The sequence below is a fragment of the Cydia splendana genome, chromosome 16 (genome assembly GCF_910591565.1).
Source record: "Cydia splendana chromosome 16, ilCydSple1.2, whole genome shotgun sequence".
NCBI classification, from domain to species: Eukaryota; Metazoa; Arthropoda; class Insecta; order Lepidoptera; family Tortricidae; genus Cydia; species Cydia splendana.
In genome coordinates this window covers 10,296,384-10,314,188 of record NC_085975.1, presented here as the reverse complement: position 1 = coordinate 10,314,188, position 17,805 = coordinate 10,296,384, and the positions used below count along the sequence as shown (strand labels likewise).

General features: G+C 37.6%; 1 protein-coding gene across 2 annotated transcripts in view; it reads right to left on the bottom strand.

Moving 5' to 3' along the window:
• Positions 1–10,452: 10,452 nt before the first annotated feature.
• LOC134798253 (semaphorin-1A) overlaps positions 10,453–17,805 on the bottom strand; it is a 385,737-nt gene continuing 378,384 nt past the window's right edge. Inside the window, exons 15-17 of one of the 2 annotated variants that reach the window (XM_063770644.1) lie at positions 16,894–17,101; positions 15,639–15,783; positions 10,453–15,198 (exon numbers count right to left, since the gene is read on the bottom strand). In XM_063770644.1, coding sequence (XP_063626714.1) covers positions 15,712–15,783; positions 16,894–17,101 — 280 coding nt within the window. In that variant the 3' untranslated portion in view covers positions 10,453–15,198; positions 15,639–15,711. The remainder of the gene's footprint in view (positions 15,199–15,638; positions 15,784–16,893; positions 17,102–17,805) is intronic. The other variant, XM_063770645.1, reaches the window with a different exon arrangement.

Genomic DNA, 17,805 nt, shown 5'->3' with positions numbered 1-17,805 from the left:
CAAGTAAGTGGCAAAATGAGTAATAGCGATAAAATAATTATACCCGTGTTTGACGGAACTGAATACGCGAACTGGAAAATTCGGTTGATGAAATATTTACAATTTAAGAAATGTAAGGAAGTAGCAACTAGAGATAAAACAGACAAGGACGATGCTAGTAAATGGGAAGAGATGGATATTCAAGCCACGAATTATATTTACAGCGCTATTACCAATCGGCAGTTAGAATATATAAGCGAGGTAGAGTCGGCATATAAAATAATATTAAAATTCAACGAAATGTATTTGAAAGAATCTACCGCTTTACAAATTGTGTGCAGAAATAATCTAGAAAATATAAAGCTGGCTAAATATACGGATATAAATGTTTTCTTCGACGATTTTGAAAGATGTGTCAATGATTTGAAAAATGCCGGCGCCATTATTTCTGAAGGTGAAAAATTAAATTATATGCTAAAAGCGCTACCGGAAAGTTACAGCTACATAGGCGATTTAATAGACGTGTTACCGGAAACTGAAAGAACTGTTGAATATCTGAAAAGTAAAATACGAATGAAAAATTTACAAAAAGTAGATGAAGTGCTACCTAACCGATCGAACGCATTTAAAGTAAATACTGAAAATAAACCGACTTGTTTTACGTGTGGAAAGCCCGGTCACGTGCGCAGAGATTGCTGGCACGGAAGTCGTGGTCGCGGCAGCGGATATTCAGGTCCACATCATGGTCGTGGACGTGGTGACCATAATTTTAGACCAAATAGAGGTAGAGGATCTTACCAGAGCAATACATATTATAACAGAAATAGCTTCCACACATCAATTGTGCATAATTCGACGAAAAGTGAAGAGAATACCGTAAAGTTGGGTCAGATAAATTGGCTTTTAGACAGCGGCTGCACAGACCACATCGTAAATACAGATGAATATTTTGACAAATATATAACTTTAAAGATGCCCGTAAAAGTAAAAGTTGGAGATGGAAGATTTTTGAACGCAACGAAAGTTGGCAGCATTACAACATATTTTCCTGTTTATGAGAATAAAAATAAAGTGGTCATAGGTAATGTATTTTACATAAAAGAGATGAGCGCAAACTTGTTGAGCTATGCGAAGATTACAGACAATCATACAATAATTTCGTCAGGACATTTGTCAAAGATATATAACCGGAATAGAGAACTAATAGCAATTGCGAAGAAAGAGGACAGATTATATAAAATGACAAGCTTTATTACAAAAACAATTGGTGTAAATGTAGCAAGCAGTAATATGACATTGAAAGAAAAACTTCATAGAACACTTGGTCATGTAAATTTCAATCATCTTGACGTTATGTGCAGAAAACAACTATTGGAAGGAATACCTGAGCAATTAGAGTCAGACTATATGAAATGTGCGATCTGCGTTGAAAACAAAATGCATAACTTACCATTTAATAATAATCGGACTAAAGCAGAAGATATATTACAGATTGTGCATACGGATGTTAATGGACCACATAGAACGACAGGACATCAAGGAGAAAAATATTTTCTAACATTTATAGATGATTTTAGCAAGTTAGCAAAAGTATTTTGTATCGGATCAAAGGAAGAAGTATATGACTGTTTTGTGGAATATGTAAATGAGCTACAAAATTTAACAGGAAAAGTAATAAAGGAATTGAGATGCGACAACGGTAGAGAATATATTAATAAAAGAATATTTAATTTTGCGAGAGAAAAGGGTATTATGATTAAGCCCTGCCCAGCATATGTGCATGAGTTGAACGGTACAGCAGAAAGATATAATAGATCGATTATGGATATGGCACGATGCCTTTTAGCAGAAGCAAAAGTTGACAGACGATTTTGGCCAGAAGCCGTAAAAACAGCAGCTTATTTAAAGAACCGAATATTGACAAATACTCTAGAAAGAAAGACTCCCTATGAACTATTTTTCCAGAAGAAGCCATCTGCAAAATATTTAAAAATGTACGGCAGTAAAGTTTATGTTAGAACGCCAGAAGAAAGGCGAAGGTCAAAATGGGACCATAAATCAGAAATGGGAATTCTTCTTGGATATACAGATGTTGGTTATAGAGTACTGATTAATGACAGAATTATCATAGCAAGACACGTAGATATAATTGAAAAAGATGTGAAATTAATTGCTTTTGACGGCGAGGAAGAAGTTAAAGAGGAAAATAAAAAAGAAGAAGAAAAGTGGGAAGATACCCTAAATGAAATTGAATCTGAAGATACAATACAAGAGAATGATAATGATAATGACGACAACGTAATCGATGAGACGAGAAAGTCTAAGAGACAAATTAAAGCACCAGTCCGTTTCGACGAAGAATACGGCTACTATTGTATAACTGTTAATTATTGTGATGCGATGATTCCAGATACTTTTCAGGAGGCGACCAAATGTAACGAGGCAGAGCAATGGAAAGAGGCAATGGATAGAGAGATGAACAGTCTTGTGAAGAATAATACTTGGACGCTGGTAAATGCTCCAGAGAACAAAAAGGTACTTGATGTTAAATGGGTGTATACGAAGAAAACCAACGATCTCTATAAAGCAAGGTTAGTGGTACGAGGCTTTCAACAGACAGATAATGTCAAAGATACATATTCACCTGTAGCTAGAATGCAAACTTTGAAACTACTTTTATCATTTTGTTGTCAATTTAACCTACATGTACATCAAATGGATGTAGAGACTGCTTTTTTAAACGGTAAAGTGTTATCCGAAGTGTATGTCAAGCAACCGTTAGGCTATAACGATGATACTGGTAAAGTGTATAAATTATATAAGTCCTTATACGGATTAAAGGAAAGCCCACGTGCGTGGTACGAATGTTTTCATAAATTTATATTGACCTTAGGGTTTCGGCGAAGTAAATATGACTAGTGTCTCTATGTGAAAACTGATAATAACCAAACAGTTTATATATTAGTATATGTAGATGATTTATTAATTGCTTGCAAAGATGAACAAATGGTTACTACGATAAAAAATAAATTGAGTAGTTATTTCAGAATGAAGGACATGGGAAAAGTTAAAAACTATATAGGAATTGACGTTGAGTATGATTACAGTAAAGCGAATATTTTAACTTTGAGCCAAGAAAAATATATAGAGTCGTTAGCAAAAAAGTATAAAATTGAAAATTCTAAATTGTTTAAAACACCGATGGAGATTAATATGAAACTTGACAGATGTGAACTGAATGAGGATGTAAAATATAGAAATTTGATAGGAGCGTTGCTGTATATTAGTTCTGGTACTCGACCAGATATAGCTTATTGTGTTAATTATTTGAGCAGGTTTCAAAATAGTTACAACGAGACTCATTTTAAATGTGCATTGCGTGTTTTAAAATATTTATACGCGACAAAGAGCCTTAAGCTCACGTATTGCCAAAACATGAAGGCTAATATTATGGATTGTTATGTAGATGCCGATTGGGCCGGAGATGTTTTAGACAGAAAATCTACCACAGGATTTGTAATAAGGTTATTCGGAAACGCTGTGTATTGGAAGTCAAAGAAACAAAGCAGTGTAACTAAGTCTTCAACATTTGCCGAATATATTGCGTTATCCGAAGCCGTAACTGAGATCATTCTTTTACGAAGTGTGCTTAATGATGTGTTTGTAACGTTCAATGATCCAGTCAATATATATGAAGATAATTCAGGTGCGATGATTATCGCCAAGTACGGTAATTTTACGAAAAACTCAAAACACATTGAAGTGCATTATCACTATGTACATGAGAATTTTAAAAATGGTGTTATAGATATTATAAAAGTGAATTCTGAAGATAATGTAGCAGATATCCTGACTAAATCGTTAGGTCATGTTAAATTCTTTAAATTTAGACAAATGTTAAATGTAACATAATATACACCGTGTTATACATCGTGTTCAAGATAAAGTTTGAAAATAGTAATTGTTCAAAGAATGTGAATTCTATTTAATTTATTATTGAGGATTAGTGTTGCTAGTGTTAATGTGTTGCTATGTATAAATCTAAGGAGGCGTGTTGAGTATGTATAGATTTATACTGGCAGGTTAGTTATCAATGTTATTATGAATCTTGACTAGAGTTCCATGTCAAAATGTCACAGCGCTAAAAGAAAGGAATATCTGTTATTGTGTTATAATGTTATGATGGTTTAATTTAAATATATATTATATTTCCAACGTCAGTGTATTACTCAATACTTTCATTACAGATTTATTCAAATGGTCGGCAGTTCAATATGAAACGAAGTTTTCCTCCGTTGGACCCACTTTAGTTCTTCTCGCACGTTATTAATAACGTATTCAGACGCTAACAAGAATGCAGCGCAGCGCGTTTGACAGGAACACGGTACAAGTACATTCAAAATTACTTTGTACGTTTTACGGAGCTAGGACAATTATGAGCTAGGACGATAAAATTGTTCCCAAATATTAAAAAAAATAAGGGAGTAAACGACAATCAAGGAGAAATACTTAAATAATCAGTTTTTATACCGTAAAAATGTATCTAAATAAATAAATAAATCAACCGACATCGTTTACGTTATAATTTTCAACGTTTTTGAAATAGTTTTATTAAAAAATTTAATGATATTTTTGTCATAAATGGTATTCGAATTATTCGTTTTATCCGGATATCAACCTCATCTAAATCCGGATAGTAAATTGGACGGATATTCGGATAAAACGGTTATCCGGATTGCAAGCCCTACTTGTAACTCCATACAGACTGCCGCACACGTACGCCAGTGTTGCCAAGTGTCCCATGTTTCCGTGTTTTTCAATGAATTTTTGCAATGGAATCCTTTAAGATTGAATTTCAATTAATGTGGTTCCGCTTTTTTAGAGGTAGATGAAGGGCGTGAGGTAATATAATGCACCTTTTTCCATGAAAATCTTAAAAAATGTATGTCTTTTTAAAGCACTGCTTCCGCATTTTTGTTATTTCATCGGCTGGCTACATTGCCGCCCACTGTCATAATTTGAAAATGACAGCTGTCAATCGGTGCGATGGAGCTTACACACTAGGGAAATTGGTACGGAGCGCACCAGTATTATTATTCCACTGTCATAATTTGAAAATGACAGCTGTCAAACGGTGCGATGCAGCTTACACACTAGGGAAATTGGTGCGGAGCGCACCAGTATTATTATTACCTGTCAGTTGGTGCGACGTGCATGCCCACCGCACCGCTATTAACTAGCAAAAAGCAGAGCTTTGTAAGGGCTCGCGGAGGTTTTCTACCTTAACGTAATACCGAACCGGTTGCTGTCCGGTACGCCTGGGCCCAGTTTTATAAAGTTACAAGTTACAAGTTTACAGGCGTTTACTGGCAACACTTGCTCCATTTTTTACAATTTGCGTTTTATAAAAGTACTGTGTTAACAATTTTACAGGTTACAGGTACAAGTGCCTGTAGCTCAACCATAGACGAAAATATGGGAGTTTAATAGTTTTAAACTCATAATCGAACAAGCGTTTTATAAAAATATTGTAAATTACAAGTGTAGATTGGTACACTTGTAACAAAAACTGACATACGTCTTGAGTCCTGTAATTCTTAATTTTTAATTAAAATTATTCGTTTTCTGAGCGATTTTAAACTTTACTCTTTATTGTTAGGCACCAACGCGAACGATTTTGCCAGGGCATGCATATTTTTCCATGCACTGACCTCATCAGTTTTTGTTAATGTATCTGAAGTATATAGTAAATAGGAAATAAAGTGACAATATGTTTGATATTGATTTTATTGATGATATCGTTTTATTTTATCTACTAGGAAACGGAAAAGGATTGGTGCCGATATTTGTCGTTGATTTATTAGCATTCGTCTCTTTATTTAAGTATAGTGCATTCACATTATGGTAAAGTGTACTATTCATAATTTTCGATACACAGCGTACTTATCTTTGAGCCGCTACCGAAGCGATACATTTTATAATGTAATGTGAAACAGTATTTATTTACTTATTAGGTAAATATTTCATGAAATCTAACTTAATCTGAATCTGAAAACGGCCCGAAAAGTATATCCTTGGCATCGAACACCGCTCTCAACCACTCGATTTTTCCTTAATTTCTGGGCATTTTTCCAATAATTAATATTTTACAGCAAACAATAACACAGCTTACACAGCATTTAGTAGAGCACAGAGTATCTATGACAGACGTTTTTTTTTAAATAGTGATGTCCTTCACACCTGTAGATTTCACATGTAATCGAGATTGACCGTGGTTCTTTACAACTGTAATTATCTATGTGTATTTATAAAACACCTGTAGCCGTTCACAGTGCATTACAGGTGCCTGTAGCCTGTACTCTTGTAACCTGTAACTTGTAACTTTATAAAACTGGGCCCTGTCTGTTACAGCTTTTACTTTGTCCTTTAAAAACGTGTCCAGACGACAAAATCAAATTGCCAATATCATCCACACGTAATATACAATTTCATAAGTGCTTATTACATCCTACACGGCCGCCCAGTACTTTTTGTAAGGAACCCAACTGGCTTTGAATTGTCCTTGAATTTATTTTTGCGTCCACTCCACACAATTGATCGAAAAACTATCCCGTCTGGACACCTACTGGCGGTAATCACGCTGCTCCGCACATAAACTAACACACACAGTTCCACTAGGTACAGCCAGGGTCCAGCATCAGCTCTATCTTGGGTACTGCTCCTCCAAGTTCTCATTAAGACGTGTCAGATGACCAAAACAGCGTGTGCCTATGTTGCACCAAACCTGAGTTCCACTAGGTACAGCCAGGGTTTAGCATCAGCTCTATCTTGGGTACTAATCTCCTAAGTGCTCATCAAGACGAGTCGGATGGCCAAAACAGCGTGTGCCTATGTTGCAACAAACCTGAGTTCCACTAGGTACTGCCAGGGTTCAGCATGAGTTCTATCTTGGGTACTGTTCTCCCAAGTGCTCATCATGACGAGTCAGATGTCAAAAATAGCGTGTGTCTATGTTGCATCAAACCTGATCGAGTTCCACTAGGTACAGCCAGGGTTCAGCATCAGCTCTATCTTGGGTACTGAAAGTACTGATCTACCCAGTGATCATCATGACGAGTCGGATATCCAAAACAGCGTGTGTCTATGTATGTTGCATCAAACCCGAGCTCCACTAGGTACTGCCAGGGTTCGGCATTGGCTCTATCTTGGGTACTACTCTCCTAAGTGCTTATCAAGATGAGTCGGATGACCAAACCATAATGTGCCTTTGTTACACCAAACCTGAGTTCCACAAGGTACTGCCAGGGTACTGGGTCATTTTGGTGAACTGCACGCCGACGTTTCGATTGGCGTGCAGTTCCCATACTCGTACAAGTTGCAGTCGGGTTGTAGTCCGTCTGTAACGGCCCTAAGTCACTGAAGTTTGTATTAATTATGCTTATCTTTATTTATAATTTTAGCAGTTCCAAGCAATAGTAACACTAAAGGCGCCATTCATTAATTACGTAAGACAATTTTTGCCAGCTTTTGACCCCCTCCCTCCCCTATGTAAGAAATAATAAGAATAGGCTGACCCCGTCCCCCTCCCACCAATATAATTTATTTTCAAAAAAATATTTTTATGAATGTTTATTTGTACCTGTACAAAGGTACTTGAGCTCGTTTAAGCTAACTCTGCACCGTGTTTGATAGCATAGAGTGTGGAAGTATTATTTTAAACGTCATCATTTCATAGAAATAAAAAAAAATATCGCATCTTTGTGATCTTACTTAAGAACTATGAAAATCCCCTCCCACCCCCTTGTAAGAAAAAATAAGATATGTTCGACCCCCCTCCACCCCAAACTCGTCTTACGTAATAAATTAATGGCGCCAAAACTGTATCTCGAACTGAAAATACCCGATTTAAGTTTGTTAACACAACACGACTGATCATCACATCGTCAGCGTCACAAAACATACGAGTAAATTGACCTCCGCAGTAAATATACAGCAAGATATTGATTGTTCTAGTAGGTATTCACAAAAACTTAATTGCTAAAATGGGAATCAAACCAAGTGAAGCGAGGTGGGTTGAATCCAGAATTGTACCCACTTTGGTATTCATCGTTGTTAATGGTGTAAGCGCCATCGACATTATTGAACTTGAAAACTCCACATAGGTATCGTATTGTCTGAATACCCACAACACAAGCCTTCTTACTTAGTCAATTTGTATAAGAATGTCCAATATTTATTTATTTATTTATTACTAACGCCATCTGTTAGAGAAGAAATAATTAACATTAGCACGAATGTTAATTCATCATTTTGCCAACAGATTGCGCTAGTAGTAATACAAAGTGTTATTACTTTATTTTATTTTTTTAGGTTTATAAAATGATATTTTTATGTTTGATAACACATCTAGACATGAATTTAAATTACTATGTTAAATTTCAAACCTAACAGTGCAGTAGTTTTTCCGTAAAGTGTACCACAAGCATGCATAGTTCGTCGATTAGTGCGATTAGAATTATGTGCGATGGAAGCTTACACACTATCGATAAATGCTCCGCACCGCACCACGCGGTGCGATAGTCTGTTAACGCTTTTAATGTCTATGAAAACTTAAGGCGTATCCAGACTAGTCAATTTTTCATCAATCTGATTAAATTGCCCGATCGAATCAGGACGTGCGGACGCAAACGCCAATTTGGCTCGCCGAATTCAACCGCCGATAATGACCGATATTATAGATAAAATGAGATGCGGATGCAAAAATACCAATTTGTGACGCCGGTATTTTCGTTCTGGGGCATTTTTTCAATTTAGAGGGCTCTAATATCACCATAAATCTATAATTGGTGATTAAATTGGAGATTGAATTTCATTTCTGATCAAATCGGTCGATTTGATCATCCTGTCTGGATACCGTTTTATTAAAAAACAGTTTAAGGCACAGTACGTATAAATTACTCTATGGTTTACGATAGGCGCTAGTGCTGCACTCTGGCGGCAGAACATTGCAGTAATACCCCCTACTGATTAAGGTAAGATCGCGAACAACGACATCTTTTTGCTTAAATACTCGTATTGATGAGATGCCGTCGGCGCAGACCAGTGACTGGTGCATGTTGTTCGCACTTGTAGCAGTAACAGACTACTGCGCGTCCAGACTGAGCATAGTCGAGCTACCCCCTCTGCCACGCATACGGTAATTTTACTCCATGTTCGAGTCGAAAGTGTCTTTGTGTGACGTCCGTGTCTTTGAACGGACCAATCACGGCACGGGACTTCGCTCATCTGGTCCCGCGCACTCCCGCATTTTTGGCATCATCGGTTGCATGAAATAATTGCTCTAAGCTCGGTCTAGAGGATTCCTAGTCTATGACCGTGCGGCTTTAAAGTAGCTAACACACTATCGCACCGCACCAAGGTCATTGTGGGACGCACCCATAAGTAAGAGGGAGAAAGAGATATCGCTGTCTCCCTCTTACTTAGGAGTGCGTCCCACAATGATCTTGGTGCGGTGCGATAGTGTGTTAGCTACTTAACATTCATCACAGTCATTCATCATTCATTCATTCAGTCATTTTGCGACGCACCCATAAGTAAGAGCGAGAAAGTGATATCTCTTTCTCGCTCTTACTTATCGGTGCGTCGCACAATGACCTTGGTGCGGTGCGATAGTGTGTTACGGCCTTAACCCTCGCCTCGACATGCGCCGTGCGTTAAGGCCCCAGTACACAATGGGCCATCGCCGGCCATTCCAAGGGACGCAGCCATGCGGTAGAATGAGATAGCAATATCACTTGCTCCCTCTAACGAATAAATGCGTCCCTTGGAGTGGCCGGCGATGGCCCATTGTGTACTGGGGCCTTAAGATATAACAACTCTCCGAGGGTTAAAAATAGATGGCGTTGTAAGCATTAAATGCCTTTATTTCTCCGTGAAGAAGATCCTCGAAAATTGGATCGAAACCTGGGGGGCGATTTTTGAATTTCTAGCGCTCGATTTCGTGTATTTCGTTAAATAATATCTCCACTACTAGGCATTTAAATTCTACTAATATTATTGAAATCTAGTGGTCAATACCACTAGATTCCAAAAATCGAGCGCTCGTATTTCAAAAATTTATATTTCGCCGTTTTCCACCGATTTACGAGTGACGAAATGGAGCGATCGAAATTCAAAAATCGGCCCCCTGTAGAGCTTTTATTCGACTTAATACGCGAGTGACCAGTTTAAAATAATTTTAATAAAGCTGTACTTTTTAATAAATATGTCCTTGATTTTATTTTGATAAATTAACGTGACTAAAAGCTACGATCTGCAGAGGGCTCTCTTTACCCATATGCTTAATTTATTCTTTGATCTGCAGTCTCGTGTTTGTGTTTGCACTGAGCAAGCACTGAGCTTGAACAGTGACAGTAAAATTATTATTGTAACTCGTCTGATGGAAGTTGGGATGGTTACAAAAATAGGACACAATTTCAAGTTTCAATATTTTATTTACTAAAGAAAAGGAATACATTTTATTCTTTGCTAAAATATTTAGCATATTAATAATATTTTAATGAGAAAATGATCATAACATTTGAAGTGATGCTTGTAACATATAAAATTATTTCCTGAAACTTCACCATTTTATGTTTTACAAGTCATCATTTCTCAATCTATTTCTTTCTAGTTATAAAAAAATTGCACTCTATAAATACGGGCAGCGAATACGGTGTAACATTTCTTAATATCACTGCATTTGCGTTTTTGCATTATCATTATATTACAAAACTCCTACTTAAATCTATGGAGTGTCTAAAAAGCAAATCAATGCGGTTAACAATTTGAGATTTCTTATAAAAGTTGATGAGAATTTAACTTATTGAATGTTGAATTAGGTGGTAGGTAAGTATAATGTGTATTTCCAAACTATTTTATTGAATAGAAACGGAGCTATCTGTACCGGGGCTATGTGGAGTGAAACGGAACGGCCGTATTTCCGGGGAAAACCCGCTAAACTGAACATCGTGGTTTATGCCTTATACTTTTTTTCAGTTTTAACTTGACGCCATGGTGTAAGTTTTTCGCAGATCCCTTATTATGTAAACGTCCGTTCCAGTTTCAATCATGTATATTTCTAATGGCCGGTAACAAGGTACTAAAGGCACGCTAAGGAAGCGTACGAAGCCGGGTTCTCGGGAGTAGGTAAGCCATAAAATACTACACATGAGTGATTTAAATAGGCACTTCCCATTAACTGCTCTCCCATCAATTTGTCCCATCGTGGTCCTTGATTTACGAACATAAAACGAAGAGTTAATTTATGAAGATGCTGTCTAATTAGTCTATGGTTCAAAGGGGTGGATATGGGTTAGAAATATTTGAAAATCGAATGGACCGTGACATTTTTCAAGAGGTAGCGGAAATATTTAATTATTAATTTGTAAAATTGTTCCATTGAACAATAACAAAAAAAGGAAGATATAATGTAAGCGATTATGTACCCGCAAATATAATCTACTTGTATTACAGCGATGCAAGCTTTTATTGTATTTTAATAAATGATTTGAATGATAGATAAAATACATAGGCATATCTCCAAAAATGTCACGGTGTTAAACCATAGGGACATTACAATACAGGCGTTGAAATCTCCATGTGGTAGATTGAACTCAACTTGCGGCATAATGTATTTACAAACTACGCTTAGGTAGCTATGTGATGGATACTCGAGTATTGTGATCGTGACATATCGCACTATACCTTAACATTATACTTTAATAAAAGTAGTGGATAGGTATCCTTTCAATTCAATCATCTGTAATTACAGTTAGTCCTTTATTTTAATAAAAGTCTTCAATTTCTAACACTAAGGCTTTCGAGTCTCAAACAGAATTAAGCGGCCTATTATAACCTACGATATCATACGCTCTAATATAATTCTCAATATATTATAAATCAATAATTTACGCTTATTACAAAAGACTTTCTAGGCATGTTTATGATTACAATTAATGTTACGAGTATAAAAAGGTGGTTCAGTAATTTAAACGTAGAAATGGTTATTGTACATTTCATCAATATTTTTTAAGTTATACAAAAACAATTCTTAACAACTCGCCTTCAAAAATTTTCTTGCACTTAAACCCTAACGCTTATTTTATTTACTCGACGAAAACTAATTTAAATTACAGAACTCGCTATATACATGTACTAGCCTCGCTTACGTATGGGTTTCGAAATACAGAGTAGGTATACGGACTGTAAAAATGATAGCCAGAATAACAATTAATTGCTTCGATGTCTAAATAAATGGTATTAATACAAGAAAACCATTAGCAACTTTATAACTCTAAACTGGCAACATTCGTATGATTGACACACGCATGACCAATCGAAATGCGAATTGACAAGTGTTGCCAGTATGAAGTTGAAAAATGGAAATTTGTAGCTTAATAAAATAGGGATGTGTAGCGCTATTTTGTCGTTAGTTTGTGTACTTTCGCTACAGGTTACCATTTCCAAAGTCCGTAAACATAAACAAACAAGACTGGCAGTGTAAAGCATCTATTCACTTAACACATGTTAAATTAACAATAAATCTAACTGTGCGTTGACTTTGGTAAACTAAACTTAAATAATTATATATGAATTCATAGTTGACACTAATCGGCAGTACATTTACAAAATATGTAAACGTGTCATACTCTGGAGAAAGGGACCATAGTGCACTTTGTGGTAAGTTTCTCGCAAGTTGCGTTAAGGCCCCATTTCCCTAGACAGCACAAATCAACGTTATCAGTAATTGAATGTAATGTTGGTTACATTAGTATAAATAAACCACTATTCTACGTATAATACAACTCATGGCATCTTTGGTATAATAAAGAGTGTAGTCTACTTGTTTCTCGTAACGATTTCCCTAAAAAATGTTTAGAGATCTCAATATTCTCAATGAACTGTCGTTGCAAGCGCCAAGTGGAATACTCAAACGTTTCACATCACAGACAAGTAAACATAAAGAATGCTAATCTCAACACAAAGTTGCGATTTCTTCAGAGTTACACTAGATGGCGCCACTATAAGAAATCTCAGTATATTAAGGATGTCATCTAGGAATGTTAGAACGCTATCTTATGAAACTTATTTAATTTAAGGAGTATTAAGTGGTGTAATAACAGTATCATATATGGGGACAACAAAATATATGGCAAGAGACTCTTACAGTGTACGGACGGTATCAAATGAAACTTTGTTTTGGAGGAACGCAACTTTGTATGCAGACTACCATGCCTTACTGTTTACTTGTCTCTGCTTATATATAGAAAATGTCAAATTATTAAGTCCAAATGCGGATATTCATGAGTAGGTATGAACAAGGCCATCTTGAGAATGCCTCTATAATTATTTATGGCGTATAAAAATATCTACGTAACACTGCGGTCTCCACGCCTCAACCTTCTATTGTAACCGCTACTCTAATGCGTCTATCTCATTCTAACATCAGTTCAAAGGAAATCTGAGTCATGTAATATCAATTACAATCCTGCCACATACTTAGGCACTAAGTCATTACAAATAGAATTGACATTTTTTTACATACATTCAATTGTCAACAATGAGCGAAGATGATCTGAACACTAATGCGGGTTCCAATATGGTACAGTCGACGTTAAGGATGTTTACAATTTTACACCTTACTCCTTTGTAATAAGGCAAAAAATGTAACATATCTTTGACGTCGACTGTACGCGAAAACGTTAATATTAAGCGTTTTCAAACATCGTACCTAAGTATTCGCACAGAGGAGTAAACCAACGGAGTACTGAGAGTTCACATTAGGTACATACTACTCTCGCCATACAAGCGTTTCCAAGACAAATCTTCGACAAGCAGTCATTGTCAGTGACCACGTAGCGCATATGTACCTACGGTTGTATGAAGCTGTCTCAGTTGTTACTCTGTCTGTTCAGCCCTTCGGTGGTTTAATTTAGCAGCAAGAAATTGTCAAGAATGCTTAATAGTTTGGCCCACTTTTCTGGAAATTTAAATGTACACACGATCCGTAGACTACAAATTGAGAAGTGGTAACAGAATGTATGTACAGAATGATCACAGTTACAGGATGTAACTTACTTCGACGCACCAACAATCTAAATTGGCATGCGGCAGCACTGTGCCCCTTAACGCTATGTAGGTACCTATGTATACATCACTAAATCTATAACATTATCGAATATTTAATTATCAAAACGATCCAATAATCATCTAAATACACCCATAAGAAGCACTTTAATGAATGAATAAGTTTCAGAACTTTACATATCGTTTATACACGGTAATATAATTTATATCATATTTTGTGTTTCAACTATACGTTATAATCATCGTTTACTCTAGTAGTATCGCTAGAACTCCAGAATGAGACAACGCCCTCCCTATACTTATTGACGTACCGCTACAAATACGTAGTTACGTAAAAAGCGACTTGCGGAATCATTGCATATTTTTTTAAGCTACTGACAGAAACTTGTCCAACAGATACGTCTTTAGTTGCAGCAGAAATATCTACGCTGTTAATTATTACAAAAAATCTTGGCATCGTCTCAATTTCACTGACAATAAAATCCGTATCAAGATATTTGAGTAGGTGGTAGACTAGATATTTTTGTTGCCCATTATACAGACTTAAAGTAAACCAAAATCTGCAATGACACGCACAATTTCACATTAACTAGTCATCAACATTATCAACAAAAACTTATATCTTCGCCTAAATTATTAGTAAACTATAACTAGAGAATCTACAATTTGTTACATTACTCATCTTAATTTTACCAATCGATAATCCCGTCTTAAAAAAAATACATTATTTTTGTCACACTTCCGATCGAAACTTTAGAATGTGGGTCATCACCAGTACGTATTTAATCCGGAAGAAAAGTCCGTCACCGGGCGGCGCTTTCACTTCAGCGATAACAAAAGAGGTCTAACAATTAGAGTCGGGAACGTTCTCACTTCACTTTAGGTGGACTGTAGGGCCCGGCGGGGGCGGGCGTGGCGGCGAGGCGGCGCGCTAGTTGCGGTAGATGTAGGCGCAGGGCTGCGGCGCGGGCGGCGGCGGCGTGGGCGGCCGCTCGCCCGACGGCGACGGCGACGACGACGGCGGCGACGGCGACGAGCTCGAGCCGCCGCCGCTGCCGGTCGCCGACCCGGACCCGCTGCTGCGCTGCGACACTGGAAACGAAGCGAAACGTTACCTTCCCATCTTCCTGAAACATCTTCAGCTCCTGCTTTGGTACACAAAGCCCCTTGCTAACTAATCCACCCTAGACTAGCGTCTCCCGAGCGTCGGTGTGTAGTCAACTTCATGGATCCTGTCCGAAGCCATTTTCCATAGCGCCGACTAGACGCCGACGTTCCAAAGACGCTAGTGTGGGGTGGTTCTAAGGCATTTTTGCAGAAACATCTCCATCTGACCTTCCAACACAAAGAGACCTTACCTTACCATAAGCTGACCTTCACGTAGCGAATAATGATGTAAAACGACCTATTGCTTTATTGTATTGTATTATGCTTGTGATGGTGCATCTGGTCGCGCGCGTCTGCCCCGCTAGTTTCTCAGAGATACACCTTACTAGGAGTAGGTAGTGTTAAAGACCCATCCATAAACTTACCCAACGTATGGTGGTGGTGCGTATTATGCTTGTGATGGTGCATCTGGTCGCGCGCGTCCGCCCCGCTCGTTTCTCAGAGGTACACCTTCTTCACGGAGCGCGTGGTCGAGAAGCCGTTGTCGTTGCCGCGCCGGTAGCCGTCGCCCTGCGGTCACATGCCTGCGTTAACTGACGTGACGCCGTCATGGGTTAATGAATGGAGTGAAATGTTAGTGGATGAATGACAAATGCAATGACGATTATTTTTCGAGCATTTGTATGCTTCATTCCCGTGCACTTATTTCCAAATGGACGCATACGCACGCTACTAGCGTGCACGATCGACGCTAACGCCGAGCCATTTATTGGTTAAGACGCGTATTCGTTTTGTGACCTTTGTGGAAGTGTGATCACCGACCCTTAATGAAATGCCAGTAGAAAAAGAGTTGAGGAATTCATCCATACTGACACGGGAATAGAGCAATTAAAACGTTTGAAAAATGACCTTAGGTGGTATTGTACGGTTCCATCTTGCATTGAACAATGATTGTTCAAATGAGATATTGAAATTGCAATTTCAACTTCGTTGAAATCACAATATGAATCACTATTAAATATCAGGAAAAAAAATACAGATAGTGTGCCATCAATACCACCTTTATAAGAAAGTAAAGAATATTCGCGAATTCAATATTTGTTACTTTTACTAGTTCAAAGTTATGAATGAAGTTATGAACTTGAAAACGAAGAACTTTCAATATTTTCAACGAATAATTAATTTGCCAATATTCTTACACAATGAAAAGGTATAAGCAATGGTTATGATTAATGAATGATTATGAATAGTAATTAATTACATATTACGATTAATGAGGTCTCAAGAACATTTAGAATTTGCATGCAAATTTGAAGCAAGCCTATGGTTGGTGATTCACTTTAGATTGAAATCTTTATAATCTACAATTTTCTAAGGATTCTAGTAGTTACTCGTAAATCGATGCAATCATTAGCAATTATGGGGAAGTATTAGTATTGTAATTCAAAATTTTTCATGTAAATAGTACCCATATCCACTAGTAATCCATAATTTATGGACCATAAAATCAAACTAAAACTTAGTTTTATTGTATATGCCTCGCGGATTCTTAAAAAGTAAATGGAACGCTTGAAAGTTGCTTGAAAGCGAGGCTGTGCCACATCCGTGTTCATGATTACTTTGATTAAAACAAGTGCTACCTACTAAAAGCCATGCGATAGAGAAAAAAACACAACTGACATTGACCTGATGCGATCGCAGCGTGCCGAAGTTGTCACGTCGGTAGGCGTCCGGTTGGAACTGGAAGAGCGTCTCGTGGTGTGGATGGTACGGCGGGTGTTTGCGCAGCGTGGCGCGCGGCGACGCCGGCTTCGGCTGCGGCGCTAGCACTGGCTCCGCGTATGTCACTTCTTCCACTTGTTGGAGGAGCTTGGGTTCGGCTTGGATCCTGTGAAAAAAATTCACGGTGAGTATTAACTTACTAAGCATCATTTGAACGCCATGTCTATTGTTCGCGGCGCGTCATCGTCAACCTTGTCAGTGTATGGATCCTGGCAGGGTCGCCATGTGAGGTGAGACGTTGAATGAAACTACTTGCTTGGTGTATCGATCTATAATGTCTTGAATAACATAATGTAAGAGCTTATATAGAGTTAAATTAAGGAAGTGTGAGTGTACGCGTAGCGCACCCACTACATCGGAACGCACGAAGGTTGATATTGTGAGGTAACCGCGCGTGTCAGTTGACATCTTTGATGGTTAAAGGTAAGCGTTGGCTTGATAGAAAGATAAGGACAGAAAAGTGGCGTCGTCCATTCATGGCTAAAGAGGAGCGGATACCAGTAGTATCGGTTTGATCATTTGAGAAACATGGGATTTACTGTACCTATTTGTAATAGTGATGCTTTTTAGAATATGATAAATATGATAATTTAACAAATATTAAGTTGATGTTATTGAGGATCAGTCCTTTGACGAAGACGACGATAGAACCGCCTTCCCTACTCGATATTGGCGATAAAACCGCAGAGACTAAGAATAAGAGCTATATCAGTATAACACATTAAACCAGAATGGTTTTAACGTCATAAAGGATCTGCGTAAGGAACTGCATTTAAACCCGCTAAAACATAAGAAAGTTACGATAAATAG